The sequence below is a fragment of the Scylla paramamosain genome, chromosome 27 (genome assembly GCF_035594125.1).
Source record: "Scylla paramamosain isolate STU-SP2022 chromosome 27, ASM3559412v1, whole genome shotgun sequence".
NCBI lineage: Eukaryota > Metazoa > Arthropoda > Malacostraca > Decapoda > Portunidae > Scylla > Scylla paramamosain.
Window position 1 is genome coordinate 7947501 of NC_087177.1, and position 15971 is coordinate 7963471.

Genomic DNA, 15971 nt, shown 5'->3' on the forward strand with positions numbered 1-15971 from the left:
GGGGCAGTGAAGTATCTTTCCTCATCGTACATTATGACTACTCTTGAAATACTAAAGCAAAAGCTTGCAGTTTGTTATTGTTATTTGGTTACCTGTAATGAAGCATCAAAATGTTAATTTGCTAATATAAATGCTTTAGTATTACATACAAAATTGAACAAAGAAAAGAAAATCTTTTTGTGGAACATACATGGAGCAAATGTGAATGCATAGTTGAAATAATACTTTAATTGTGACATTTGCTATTGGCAACCTGGCCCAAAGAGTGTGAAAGTATTATTTAGTAGGATTGCGAAAATTTTATTGAATTCCACTCTGATAGTTCTTTTCCAATATCCCTGCTGTAGTCAGTCAAAGGGTATTAAAAGAATTTCAACATATTTAAGTCATATTTTATGACTTCCACAGGAAGATCCGATGGTATATGGGCCTTATGGGTCGAATGATGATGAGATGCTATGGATTCCATTGGATCAAAATGAAAGGGCGCAGGGCAACCAAGGCTGAAGCTCCCATACTTATTGTTGGGCCTCATAGCAGTTTCTTTGATGCCGTTGCAGTTTTCTGGTCCAATGTTCCCTGTCTGGTGAACCGCATAGAAAATCTGCAGCTTCCCCTCTTTGGCAGTAGGTGTTGACATGCTATATTCTCATATATCAGTAATGCCAGCTTTCTCACTGTGCAGGTTCTGTCCTGCACATTACTCTGTAGACCTACTCTCTATCTCTCTCTTTCTCTCTCTCTCTCTCTCTTTCTCTCTTGCATGCAATTAACCATTATGTATGTTGTATTATGGTTATGGACTGAAAGAAATTTTCTGCTGAACTCTAACCCTCATTGATCAAGGTTTGTGGCCAGTCTCATGTCACATATATGTGTATTTTACCCTCTGAATAAAATTATTTGTCATTGAATTTTTGGACATGTATAGTGTGTGTGTGTGTGTGTGTTTTTCATGTGGGATATCATGTAGGAGCCTTATGTCTGATCGTGTGCAGTTTGGCCAGTTGTCAAGAGGATAACTGTCATTCAGCTCTGCAAACAGTTTCTTATTATCATAGAGGCCAGTATTTGGTCCTGTTTCTTGATAGATCATGAAAATATTTTATGTAGGGTCATGGTAGAATTAAATGTTATGCTCTATATATTCAAATATTAAGTACATGATTTCATTTCCTGTTAATTTAGCAGATGTTAGTAAAATCAAGTGACAGTCATCTAGCATTCATTTTGTAGACCATCTCTGTTAAACGTGTACAGAAATCAACCACATGAAGAGAATTTACATAAGTAAAAATAAGTGTCATTTTCTTTTGCAGTATGAATTGGTTTCACATTATACATATGTGAATATATATATATATATATATATATATATATATATATATATATATATATATATATATATATATATATATATATATATATATATAAAACTTTTATGATGTATCTTATGTTAAAAAAGGTTCATACAGAAGAAAGTAAACCATGCATTAGTGTGATGTGCAGCAGATGTGTATTTTTCATATATCCCAGAAAATTGCAGCATCATATGATATTAAGATATGTAGTGTATACACTCATGTACACAAAAAAAAAATAAAATAAATATATATATATATATATATATATATATATATATATATATATATATATATATATATATATATATATATATATATATATATATATATATATATATATATAATTTTTTTTTTTTTTTTTTTTTTTTTTGAAGCAGCATCATTAATCATATTGGTCTTTGTAAATAGATATTCTTAAAATCAGCTTTTTTTCCACCTATCAGTTTTCCCTGTTACAGATATCCTTAATTACATCTGTCATGAAATTTTTTTTTTTTTTCTTCTTCCAGAAAGGCAAGTAAAATTACAACACTTATGACTCATTTTTCACTGGCCAAATTCTGAGAAGACTGACACCATTACTGCTAGAATTGATCACTTACCTTACATGTATAATAATTTTAGGTAAATGTACACTTGATAATCAGAAATCAAGATGATTTATATATACATGTAAACTTGTTGCAACTTGGCAGCTCCCAACTTATTTTTCAGTCTGTGTTCTGCACATTCCCAAAAAATTCTTAAATTACTTGGAATTTCTGATGCCAGCTGTACAGTAACATAGTTTTTTATTTAAAGAAAAAAAAATATTGTGCTAAAAATAATATTGACAAATTATTACATAATTCATACAATCATATACCATGAAGTCTCCTTTTGTGTTCATCCAAGAGATAGGTGATCTATACTGATAGCTTTGTCTATAGTGTATAACCAAGTGTTTTATGCCCTGGCAGAATACATAGACTACACTCAGCCTGTTTATGTGTGGCGTGAAGACCCCAACTCTCGTCAAAACACTATTCAGGAAATTAAGGAGCGGGCAAGCAGTGAAGAAGAGTGGCCGCAGGTAAGAGCAGTAACATCCAGGATGTCTGTTTTTGAAGAATGGTAAAGTTCAGGTTTGGGGAACACATTTTGTGGTCTTTACTTTGAGCATGCTATAAATATAATAAAATTTAGCATTACTTGTACCAAAGAAAATTCTTTACCATATCTTCTTACGTATCTAAAGTTTGTGTCACCTTCATACCATACTGGTGTGATAAAAATATTGTACCATAATTTCATATCTGGTATCATACCACAGGTCAGGAATATGAAGTTCTGTTGCTAGTTGTCAGGTCAACTTCTGAGTCCCTAGGGAGGGGTGAGCCAGGTGTCACACTTATGCCAGTGCCCAAGCCTGTGAAGTCAGGGTTTAGGTCATTCTCCTCAGGTCTGGCATGGATGGGAAGTGAGACAAGTTCATAATATCCATAAACAGGTCTCATCTGCTTACAGCTGTATTTTTTTATGTAACTTTGTGTAAAAAGATATGAAAAAATCACTCATATCTTAATACTATACATTATGAACAGTAACATTACTATACTTTTACTGTCCTAACAGTGGTACCATACAGTAGTTTCTTGCAATACAGTTCTGCACTGCATCCTCAGCATCAGAATACTAATTAACATTATAATGATTGACATTAAGGTATGATTCTATATTGAAATACAATAATTTCATTTTATAATCATAAACTGTTGATCAAGGAGAGATTGGCTTCTGTAGTTATCAAAACAATTTGAGACAGAAGCACCTGAAGTGCTCAAGAGATTATGTGTAAATATATGTTGTATGCAAGAATCTGGATTGAGAAGTGTCTCCCAGATGGACAGTATATCTAGAGCAGTTAGGATTGTAGTAGTAGTGAAAGAAAAGTAAGTGAAAATTGTGCTCAAGATTTAATTAGTTAATACTAGAGTTATCCTTGTCAAACTGCTTGTGGGCTTGTGGAATTGAAATGAGGGTCACATAATGTGAGAAAGGACTTAGATAATAATTCTGGAATAGATGTTATTGACATTGTCTAAGGAAAATGAGAAAAATTTTGTTGGACTTGCATGTTTCTGCAGACAAACATATTCATAATTTTGGGAATGGTCTGAGCTTGGCAATAAACATTACTGTTTGTCAAAAGAATGTGGAAGGTTAAGATGCTCAGTAAGCTATATAGATTTTTTCTTCAATAAGGAGGTATGGAAAAGTTACCTGGAGTGAAAAGTTTAGAGAATCGAAAATTAAATAATTTAACCATTACTACACACCTTCTATATTCTTACAAAAAAACACACCTTAATATGAACATTTTTGCTACTTCTACATTTCTACTTTATACTGTGATTACATTCAAATATGGAAATCAGGTACTCTCTCTCTCTCTCTCTCTCTCTCTCTCTCTCTCTCTCTCTCTCTCTCTCTCTCTCTCTCTCTCTCTCTCTCTCAGTAGTTAATGCTTCATGTAATTTCATGTGCACAAATAACCATTCTTACTGCTGTCATTTTTAAGATGGATTGGGAATAACAGTTTTAATTTTTGTCTGGTAATTTTTATACATGATTTCTTGAGACTTTCTGGCTAATGCATTTTTTTGCTATGCATGCATGTACTATGTGTATTAAACAAGAAATTAATTTGTCTGTGATATATAACCTTCAAATCATTATGTAAGGTTTGTCATTCTCTCTCCAATTGTTTGCATATACTACTGTTATGTTGACTCCATAAATAACAGGATTTGACAGGCACACATCTGTTACATAATGGTAAATCCTTGAAATATAAAAAAATGTTTTATAAATAACAGGATTTGACAGGCACACATCTGTTACATAATGGTAAATCCTTGAAATATAAAAAAATGTTTTATCTACATCTATGACTTAAAAGCCATAGAATTGGTTAATTGAAACTGAAATACTAAAATATCTGTAGATTCATTTTGTTTATGGGTGAAGGATATTTAATTTTAATGATGTGGTTTTATGACATGTATAGATCTATTTTTCCTTAATTTTATGCTTTTGTCAGTGAGATATTTCTGTGAGGGAACTGATGTCATCAACTGATCCCCAGATCATGGTGTTCCCTGAAGGCACCTGCACCAATCGCTCATGCCTCATCACCTTCAAGCCAGGTGCCTTTTACCCTGGTGTGCCTGTTCAACCTGTCCTCATTCGCTACAACAATCGCACAGACTCCTTCACTTGGACCTGGGATGGGCCTGGAGCGTAAGTTCTGTGGCTGCAATTGTTTAAAAGTTTGAAAGTTTAGCATCTGAATATTGATAAATAAGTAAGACTTGTTCATCAGAACTTGTCTTAAGTAGCTCAGAGAACATGAAAACATTTTTTAATACATTTTACATTGAGATGAATTTAGTTAAGGAATTTTATATCAGTAACTTGTCAGTGGTATTTAATTTTGAAATATGGGTATAAAGTTTTGTAAATTTATAATGAGATGACAAATTTTTTTTCAGGTTGAAAATGCTGTGGGTGACACTCTGCCAATTTCACAATTATTGTGAACTGGAATACCTTCCAGTCTATACTCCGAGTGAAGAAGAAAAGCAAGATGCCAAATTGTTTGCCAATAATGTTCGGCAAGTTATGGCCGAGTAAGTTTTCTGTGGTATGAACTGAATTATAAATGCTATTATTGATGCATTTTCCTTAAGAATTTCTGCAATGTTAAGCTTTGGAAAAAAAAAGAATTTAATTTGAGGGAAAGGAGTGAAAATTTAGGTCTTTCAGATGTCATAACCAGCTAATTTTGGAAAAACCCTAGTACACTAGCTCAAGTTCATCTTAAGGCTTAGACATAATTAAGTACCCCTAGACAAAACTTCTAAGCCAAGTACAGCAAAGAAAGTAAGTTCAAAACTAAACCATGTACTGAAAATGAGGCCAGAAACCTTCTATCATGTATAGCATTAGAACAGGCTGAGTTAAGTCAAAATTTGAGAGGTTCAGGGTGAGAGAAAGATTGAGTAATGCATGTGTCCATGCCAGACACCATTACCTCCGATATGTTTTCAGCACACAGAGACAGGTCTCTGACATGGAAGATGTAGATATTCCACAGAAAATCTGAATAATTATGCCATTGCAAATATGAATGAAAAGACTGCAGTCAGCAATTAGAACCTAGAATTGTCTTGCAGTGCATTGGGTGTGCCAGTTGCAGATTACACTTATGATGACTGCCGCTTAATGCACAAGGCCAAGCTCAAGAATTTGCCATGTGAGACAGGCCTTATTGAGTTCCTGAAGCTTCGTCAACGATTTGGGTGAGTTCTAGCACCTGATGTTGTACATTATCACATACAGACACCTAAAGATGTGCAATATCTTGCCTCAAAGAAATACCAGTACTGATGAGATTTAATGTGTATACTACTTTTGTTTAATGTTACTGGATTCAGCATACTACATTGTTTATATTTTACAATCACATAGTTTGATTACATGGATCTATAACAGAAGCATTATTTTTACACCAAGTTCTATATAGATTCATAAATGTTTTTTTTTTTTTTTTTTTTTTTTTTTTTTTCAGTTTGAATCTTAAGAATGTGGAAGAAGAGCTTCTAAATCATTATGCAGATATTGCTACCAGTGATGGACAGATAAATTTCTCAGATTTTGCCAAATACCTGGGAATGCCTGAATCTGAGCCAGCACTTATAGATCTCTTCAAGTTGTATGATAAGGTAAGAAATATATTACCACATTCCTTTTTCTCACAATGATCATAATTTTATGTCATGAATTTTTCTGATTGATATAAGTGAACAATTTATATTTACCTCTTTAGTACAGGTGAGACTTTCCATATTTACCTTCCAGGAAATACTATTAAAGGCAAAATTAATAAGTACATAATTCAAAATTCAATACCCATGAACAGCATATCACTATCAGTAATATAAACCCAAATATGTTTTGATAATCTCAAAACCCATATCTTATAACCTGTGGAAAACAGTATAGCATACATGTATGGCATAATAGTGATTTTATATAACACTATATTGATATCATGTCAATGTATTGGCCAATGCATCCCATTGGACAGTCAGTCTTGGCCCTGCCCCTTCTTACATTTCCTTCTTAACACATCGTAGGCCTAAGAAGTTATCGGTACTTGTATTTTTGACATTGGGTCAGTGTATGTTAGGAATTATTCTTTGCATGTCCTCTCATGCTGAGAAGTGATAATGTTTTCAAGATGATAATATGTGGTTGGTGTGAAATTTCCTCCTAACACTCTTGTAGTGTTTTACTGGATTAAGGTTTTAGAAACTTTTAGGATGCTCTAACTCATTTTGGTTTGTTTTCAATCAGTTTTCTATTTTCTTCTCCATAGCATGTAGCTCTATTCTTCATAAAAACTGGTTCCATTTTCATGAAAAAGAAGACCTCAGTTAATCAATGGTGTTTGTGTGTGTGTGTGTGATTCACCTACAGTCATCTGCTGGTCACCCAGCCAGCTGCTCCCCTATGGAAAGTCCTCAAAGCTCATAGTGACTGATCTTTGGGTAGGACTGAGACCACTTACATACCACACACCAGGACAGCGAGGTCACAACCCATCGGGTTACATCCCGTACCTACTTGCTGCTAGGTGAATAGGGGCTGCACATTAAGAGGCTCACCCATTTGCCTCACCGTACCTGCGTGTGTGTGTGTGTGTGTGTGTGTGTGTGTGTGTTGTATAGTATCCCGTCTCTATATCTATCCAGTTTGGTCTTAAAAGCAAGGACAGTCATGGCATTGACAATGTCTTTACTGAGTTCATTCCACTTGTTCACACTTCTATGAGGAAAACTATACTTCTTGATGTCTCTTCTACAGTTAACTTTCTTCAGCTTCTTACTGTGTCCCCTTGTACTCTGTGTGTCTAAATTTATAAAATATTTTTTGTCCACATTTTCCATACCATTTATCATTCCATAGATGTTTATTAAATCTCCTCTCTCTCTCTTTCCTATTTTCAAGGGTAGGAGTTTCCAACATTTTTAATCTCTCTTCATAGGTTGACTTGGTTGACTCCAGAACCATCTTAGTGACTGCTATTAGTACTCTTTCTAATTTTACAATATTCCTCTTTGTATGAGGAGACCTTACCACTGTCGCATATTCCAATCTTGGTCTTATCATGGAAATCAACAAATTTTTTATCATTCCTTCATCCAAATATGTGAATGCCATTTTTACTCTTTTTAACATGAGTAAAGGTACCCTACTCATGATGTGACTGGATATGGATAGTCACGGTTTGAGATGACAATGTGATAACCGAGATATTAAGTTGTCTTTAGTTTCTGATACTTTTAAGAAATCAAATTTCATAACATATTCATAGGATATTTTTTCCACTTTGCATACTTAACTTATTTAATCTTTGTTAATTCTTTTGGCAGACATTGATTTAGTAGTCATATTCCAATGACCATTCTCTTGATTAAATTTGAGACATCTAAATATATATCTGATTTTCAGGACAACACTGGAACTCTAGATTTTAGAAAATATTTGATGGGGTATTATCAGTACTGTAAACCTGCCAACACAGAAGAAACCCTCAAATGGGGCTTCAAGCTGTTGGATCATGAAGGCAAGGGGCAGGTCTTCCTTGAGGATGCTATAGAGGCTCTCCAAACCTCCTTGGACATAACTCCAGAAGAAGTTACTCGCATATTTAAGCAAGCAGACCAAAATGATAAAGGCTACATTACATATGGTAAGGAAGAATAAAATTGTGGCCTTTATTAATTTGATTTTAACTTTAAGAAAATGTACCTAGATTTATAGGCGAATGCTGTGTTATATGACCTTGCATTCTTTCAAAGAATGCTTCATATCTTGGTTTATCATGGTAGTTTTCCAAAATTCTTCAATAGTGTTTTCCACTTGGAGTCATGTTTTACCAACCCAATGTTTCCACTATCTGCCTTTCACATATAATGAGCAAAGTTAGGAAATCTTTGCTGTGCTTTCAGAATCTGTTGATTGTTTACAACTAGTTGCTAAATTATTGCCACATGCAAAGAAAGAAAAATTCTGTAACTAGGGGAGGACTAGTTGTTATAATTAGCTCCTTCAGATCTTTAGGAGGAAAAATGTATATTATGTTTATGAGTCTAGAAAAGCCATGAAAGTTAATCTAATAGAAACATTAAACATATAAATGCATGAACACATAAGTGGCTGATGTATGTGATGATAGAGTTATAGTTTTGACTCAAAAAGAAGGAAAATAATGAGTTTACAATACCTTTCTTTTCAAGTAAGTAAACAAAAAGTAGTAATCCTTTATTTACCATCAAGAGATTTTATCTAAGATATTCAATTTGGTGAAGGAAATTTTCATACATTATGATTTTCATATCTTCATTTATTTTCACTTAATACCACCATATAGTAATATGTCAATTTGCCAGACATGGAAAACTTGGATATTAGGAAAATCAAACAAATTTTGGGATTTGAATAATCATGGAAATTTGTATTTGTTTCCATTTGCCAGGTGTATGTCTAAATTTAGCTGTTGTCAGCCATGTATGCCACATGCCCTTTAGACAGTAGTTGTTCTTGACGGGGACCTGGGGGCCTTGCAGGCTGTGATACCACAGCCTCTAGTGCCTAGAAAGTTATGGTAGCAGGCAAGTTATCTGGTTAGATTCTGGTGAGCTGTCTAGTTTTCTGGAGGAAGACCCTGGTGTGCATGAGTGCCTTGAAGGCCAGGCCAGGGTCTTGGATCTGCTAGTGATGGCCTGTGGATGTGGAGTGATGTCAGTGAGTGGAGGAGAGCAGTGCGGTGGGAGTGGTGGTGAAGTCATTGTAACAACAGGTGTTCTGGAGTGTCTGGCTGTGTGGGGCACCAGGGGTAGTTAGGGATGTCCATCAGGCCTAGACTGTGCATGTGAGGATTGAGGCAGCTGTGTCCTATCCTGGGTCTGGTGACTGCAGTGTCTAGGACATGGCTGGGAGAGTGGGTCCACCAATGGTGTCATGTGTCTTGTGTGATTCATCTAAGTCTTGTGTACTGTAAGACATCTGTCAGGCGTCTTTCCCAAAGTAAGTTACAGTCTGGTATGTGGGAAGGTCTATGGGAAAGGGGTGGGAGTGGGCCTCATTTACCATTCTGTTGGCTGTGGTGTTGCCCACGATGCTGATGTGGGAGGGGACCCACTGAAGGTGGATGTCAATATGTGAGGTAGGCAGTTGGTGTAATAGGTGGTGTATTTGAAGGTAGAGGGAATGGTATTGGATGAGTTGGAGGGCTGTGAGGGAATTCATAAAAAGTGTTATTGAGGAAGGGGAGGTATGGCTGTTGCCAAAACCAAGGCCCTCCTTAATGGCAAACAGTTTTGCCATAAGGATTGAGGTGGTGGCTGGCAACCTCCAAGCAGTAGTAAGAGATTTGGAGGGGATGTACACTGCAGCAGCTACTGATGGAGGGGACAGGAGGCAGGAACTATCAGTGTATGTATGTAGTGAGTTGCTAGAGAACAGTTTACAGTCATGATGATGTACAACTTCATCAATGGTGAAAGTGACCATTATTTCAATTTTTTTTTACTCCACATATTATAGTACTTAAATGAGTTCATTTATTTATTTATTTTATTTTATTTTTCCTGTTAATTCAGTCATATCATTTAACTTACTGGGCCATTTTACATACTTTGCTTTAGCCTTAGAAATCCTGCACAAAATTCCACAGGAATTTCACCTGTAAAATTTAGGAATTTTGTAAAAGTGTCTGTATTCCAGTTCCAGTTCACACATTTAATGCATCTACTGCTTTCTCATAAATTTATTTTTAGTGATTCTACTGAATATTTTGCAGAGGATTTTGAGGCTCATGCCAAGAGGAAACCAGAGTATGCCAAGATCTTCCTTTTATTCCAAGAAAGCCTGAAGCAGGGCACGCGGCCAAGGACAGGGCATTTACCACCACCAGGGAAGAAGAAAGCTGATTAACAATTTGTTTCTGTTTTCACCCAGTTTACCTATTTTAATGTTATTTATAAAGGGACGTTTTTTAAGTTTGTATATTGTTTACTAACAAGTGTACATTATCTATTGTCATGTTGGTTCATTATCCCCTTGTATAACACTACCTAATGTGAATATGCATTTTTCTTTTACTTTATATTTGAGTAACTTATCAATATTGTAAAACTGCATTGGAGTACAGATGCTCCCCAACTTATGAATGAGTTATTTTCCAGACACCTATTCATAAGCTGTTATGTTCTTAAATTGTTGATTTATAATATTATGTTCTTAAATTATTGATTTATAAAACATTTTGGTTGTACAGTACCCTGTTGAGTTTTATGCTTGCTTTCTTCCAAAGCCATGATGCTAAACTTGAAGATTGCAAAACTTGGGATATAAAGAATACTGAAAAACAATTATTTATGCCAACCACATAGCCTAGTACTGTGTGAGTGTATGTTTTGTCCTCCCATTCAACATGATGCTGTGGTGCAGCTGCAACAGAATGTGTTTTGCCCTTACATTTGTAGTGATGCAGCAGAGCAGCCACCACATGAGATGTTTTGTCATCACGTTCAATATAACACAGTGGTGGAGTGCCATCACATTTCAAATTGTGTGAGGGTGTGTGTTTTGTCCTCACATTTGGTGAAACACAGCTGTGTAGCAGAAAGCGAAAACAACATAGCACCTCTTTATCTTGATGTAACAGGTGACTTGTTTGTATCTCCTTATGTTCATAACTCAGATGTTCATGAATCAGGGAGCATCTGTATATGTACCTCTGCCAAAACTATTTAAAATCTTACAAATTCAGTTGCTTCAAATTATTAAACTGTAATTGAGAAGTAATAATATTAGACACAATGCATAGAGGGCTTTCCCTGGACATCGAAGGAAGAAAAGTTAAGCAGGGAGGAATAGAAATTTTTCAAGAGAGTGTAAAAGCTGAATGGTAAGACTGAATTTATGGCAGTGATACTTTGGGAGTCAGGGTTCAAATTCCACTGTTCGTACATGGCACTTGGTGAGGACATTCTACATTTAATTTGTTGGTTTATTTTGTCATTGTTGATCCTGTCCAGTATGGGATCATTAATGGAATGTAAAGAACACAAAAAAAAAAAAACTAAATTTGTGTAATAATTGTTTTGTTTTAAACCTATTTTTGTTTTACCATATGAGAGATAGGTAATTAAGTAATGGGAAGAGCATGTTATGAAGATTTATAGTACATAGATTACAGGCATGGTATTTACTGTCATGCCTTGAATGTTTTATTACTCTTTATCACTCCATATTCATTCATGAGAAAGATTTCAGATTGTTATACTATAGCAGTGATTGAATATTGTATTTTTTGTTTTTATAGTGCACCACGTCATGCACTGATACAAAGACTTTGGTAAATCATGTACTGATAAAAGACTAATTATACCCTTGTCAGCTGCAGTACCACTATGTATTCCATTGGGAAGTACTTTTATGTGAATTAATGTGCTTTATTTTGTCCATTAATACAGTTTTGTGTTTGTTTTATAATTATCTGCCAGGTGGAAGTATGTTCCATGCAAACAACCAGACTAGCTGATGCAGTGAGAACATTAAGAAACCATTTTAGTTCATGTAAAAATTGGCTGAAATTATCATTACAAGAATACTTTAATTAAAAAAAAATTATATAAATTTAGTTTTAGTAATAAAGAATAAAATGGACTCTATGCCTACTCCCATGTTGAGAACAGAACCAACATTCACACCTCATGATGCAGGATTCTCTCCCGTTTGGTACACTGATATTGAGATTTCTTAGAAGTTATGCTTTGTTAAGTATAAAGATTACAAATAAATGTTTAATATCTGTAATACCACTAATTACTGGCAGTTTATGACTTATCAATGATTGTGAAAAATCTGATCTTTATACCAGTGACGTGATGATTAGTTGGTGTGGAAAATCTGATCTTTATACCAGTGACGTGATGATTAGCTGGATATGATTAACAATCTACTTCAAAATTTCAGGAAGTTCTATATAACCATCATTGTTGCTAAATATTTATTCTACCTCATTGTGTTAATTTTGTGTAATTCAAATGAAACTTCTGCTAATTCTGGAGGGGATTGCTTGTTGATTGCAAGCAATAGACAACTACCCTTTTTTCAGCCCAACTAGACTGTCAAAGGGTAACTGATAAGGCTCATAGAATATTCTTGTACAAGTATATTGACTCCCAGTCCACGACATGAAAGCAGTTTCTGCTCATGGAATGTAAACTAAGGGATGGTGACCAAGTCAAATCCAGGTTAGGAATTTTGCAGCTCAGATTAAACCATAATTTGGACAGTTATAAATATAGTTTGTGTACAATTTCCTAGACTAAGAAGAATGAAGTAACCTTAGAAATTAGAATAGAAAAGACCTTTTACCTCCAGTAGACAACTGAGACTTGCTAGACCCTCGAGTTGGCAATAGGACTAGAGTCAATAGTTGAAGTGTACTTAATGACTTCCTCCACTAATGTAGGTGGCCATCTCTGGTGCCAAATGTTGCTTATCTGTATTTCTTGTGTTATTAACACCAAACTATAGTAGTATTGACATTCTGCTAGATGACAAGGAGTGAATATAGTCCATAAATAGCTGTGATATGCTCTCCTAAATGAAAATTATGTAGTATAAGCATAGTATAAGTGGCCTGATGGTATAGTGAATAGTGCACTCCACTCAAAAGAGGTTATGCCATGTGGAGACAATTGGGGCAGGTCTCCTTTCATCCTGTAGTCCCTGTTTACTTAGCAGTGAATAGGTGCATACCATAGTCAAGAAGTTGTGATCTCCCTGTTTGAGGTGCAGAAGGCCAACACTGCCCTCTGTTGAATGTGTGTGTGTGTATGTGTGTGTGTGTGTGTGTGTCTGCATTGCTACAAAAGACCAGAAATGGTCTGTGCTACACCACATGAGTGGTAAGCAGGTGAGGTCTTAAAAAGATTGTAGATTTTAGAAATAAGGTAAAAGCTTAGGATTTCATAGATTGTTAAGTTTTCTCAAATTTGAATTTGTTAGTCATTAATATTCCTTTCCATTAAAGACAAACAAGAAATATAGTAGTCAACTTAAGAAAATTCTACTAAACTATCCACCTGCAAAGTGTGAAATCAGTGCTTCCCTGCAATATATAACCTTGCCAGTTGATGCTGGGGTATTTAGCCAGTTGTAAATTGTCAAGTGAGATAGCCCTTATCATCATGTATTTACAGTACTGTCTAAGAGTAATGGAAGCCATTCCTGATTTTTACACCATGAAAATGCACATATGTAAAGTAGTACTCAATACACTTCTTGAGTATTAATAATTATTAGGTGCAGAGAAAAGAATCATGTAAGCTACTTATCTCTAAAGAAAAACAAGATGTGCATGGTAAATACTGCAGTTTCTATGAAGCCAACATGTAATTGTATCTTACAATATGTTATATTAAAGTACTTACCTGCTTACAAAATTTGTCAATGACACTCCAAATGTAAATGTTTGAGGTGTTTACTATATTCAGTGTTACATTTATAAACTGTTAATAGTGTGTTTTGATAAGAAATTGTACTCTCAAATATGTATGTTTTAATGGGGATACAAGTATGTACAAAATAGTGAAATTTTTAGTTGTACTAAATTTTGAATCATAGTTTTTCCTGCTTCAGTAGCTTGCTTCTGCAAATTATTATTTTTTTTCTTTTTAGCACTATAACATGTAATGAATTTTTATCATTATATATATATATATATATATATATATATATATATATATATATATATATATATATATATATATATATATATATATATATATATATATATATATATATATATATATATATATATATTTATTTATTTATAGTGATACCTTGTAATTCAAACTTAATTGGTTCTTTTGGGCTGTTGGAATTAGGAATGTTCAAAATGGGAAGCAATTCATCCCATTCAAATTAGTGTAAAAAGGATTAATCTGTTCCAGGCCCCAAAATCCACCGGCCCCTTTTTTTTTATGGGTTTATGATGTGCCCTAAACATAAAATTGAATGAAAATAACCTAAATTGTTTATATAGAAAAAAATACAGTAAAAGAAAACATGAAGTACCATATATTTCTGCATATAAGACATCATTTAAATCATCTTAAAAAGACAAAAGTGGGTTATCCTGTGCATCAGATACAAAAACAATGACCTGAAGATTTTACACAAAATACCATTGTAAATAAACACCAACCTCAAAATGAATAATCATCAAAAGTTCCTCCTAGTCTTGAAAACAGTTGCTGTAGTGTATGCATTTTTTTTTATTTTTCACTAAAATCCTCTCTCTCTCTCTCTCTCTCTCTCTCTCTCTCTCTCTCTCTCTCTCTCTCTCTCTCTCTCTCTCTCTCTCTCTCTCTGTGAAAGTAAAAACAATCCTGAGAATTGCTAAATAGAATGAGACTGATAGAGAATGAAAATGGAATTATACAAGTGAAAAAGGATGAAGCAAAAATTACACCAAATGAATGAGGGGGAGAGAGAGCAAGGTATCACTTCCTTGCCTCTTATCTCTGACAGATAAGGGGGAGGGGAGGTGACAGGGAGAAAGATTTGGAAAGAGGAAGGGAGAGGAAAGGAACAAAAGGAAGAAGGGACATATGTGGATGGAGAGTACATGGGGCAAGGAGGAGGAGGAGAGATAGATTGAGGGAGGAAGGAAATGGGGAGGGATGGAGGAGAGTTGCAGGGAAGGGAGAGGGAGGGAAGAGGGAGGAGGAACAGAAGAGGGACTGATTGAGTGGCCTTATTAGAATGAGTTTTTTGTGTTCAAATTGGAGGACTGCATTCGAACAGGAGGACAAAATTTGCTCGCCAACACTGTTTAAATTGGGTGTTGTTCAAATTTAAGGACATTTGAATTATGAGGTATGACTATATATATATATATATATATATATATATATATATATATATATATATATATATATATATATATATATATATATATATATATATATTCCTTTCTTTTAGAAGAAACATCCATACAAGTTCCTTTTGTTAATTCTCTCTCTCTCTCTCTCTCTCTCTCTCTCTCTCTCTCTCTCTCTCTCTCTCTCTCTCTCTCTCTCTCTCTCTCTCTCTAGTTCATGAAGATCTAGCATTTGCTTGTTAGTAAGTGACTAGAATTTGTCTTTTTTTCATTTGCTTAGCATAGATATTCTATTTTTTTTTGTCACAGTCCTCACTGCCATTTGTGTGAAGGGGTTTAGTTCATCCTCAAACCAGATTGGGAAACCATTTGTTATTAAAGTTTTAGCATGCAGTATAGTGTGACATAAGGACAGATGTAAAAACCATAGGTTACTAACTTCTCATATACTAAACAGTGTGGGTTTAGATTCAAGAAAACAAAATTACAGTCCAAAGCAAAATAACAGCTCAGCACAATGCCTACATATCCACATACAAATAGTACATTCAAACTCATGCTATCTACTTTCCAGGATTCTGTTACAAATTTGGCAA

The 15971-nt window shown here is 34.6% G+C and overlaps 1 protein-coding gene across 3 annotated transcripts in view; it reads left to right on the plus strand.

Annotated features, from left to right (window-relative positions):
* LOC135114124 (lysophosphatidylcholine acyltransferase 2-like) overlaps nt 1–14863 on the plus strand; it is a 55294-nt gene extending 40431 nt beyond the window's left edge. For 2 of the 3 annotated variants that reach the window (XM_064029834.1, XM_064029836.1), the window contains 8 exons: nt 409–626; nt 2324–2436; nt 4492–4646; nt 4898–5035; nt 5582–5707; nt 5977–6130; nt 7923–8163; nt 10276–14863. In XM_064029834.1, the coding sequence (XP_063885904.1) occupies nt 409–626; nt 2324–2436; nt 4492–4646; nt 4898–5035; nt 5582–5707; nt 5977–6130; nt 7923–8163; nt 10276–10409 (1279 nt within the window). In that variant the 3' untranslated portion in view covers nt 10410–14863. The remainder of the gene's footprint in view (nt 1–408; nt 627–2323; nt 2437–4491; nt 4647–4897; nt 5036–5581; nt 5708–5976; nt 6131–7922; nt 8164–10275) is intronic. The other variant, XM_064029835.1, reaches the window with a different exon arrangement.
* Nucleotides 14864–15971: the final 1108 nt, after the last annotated feature.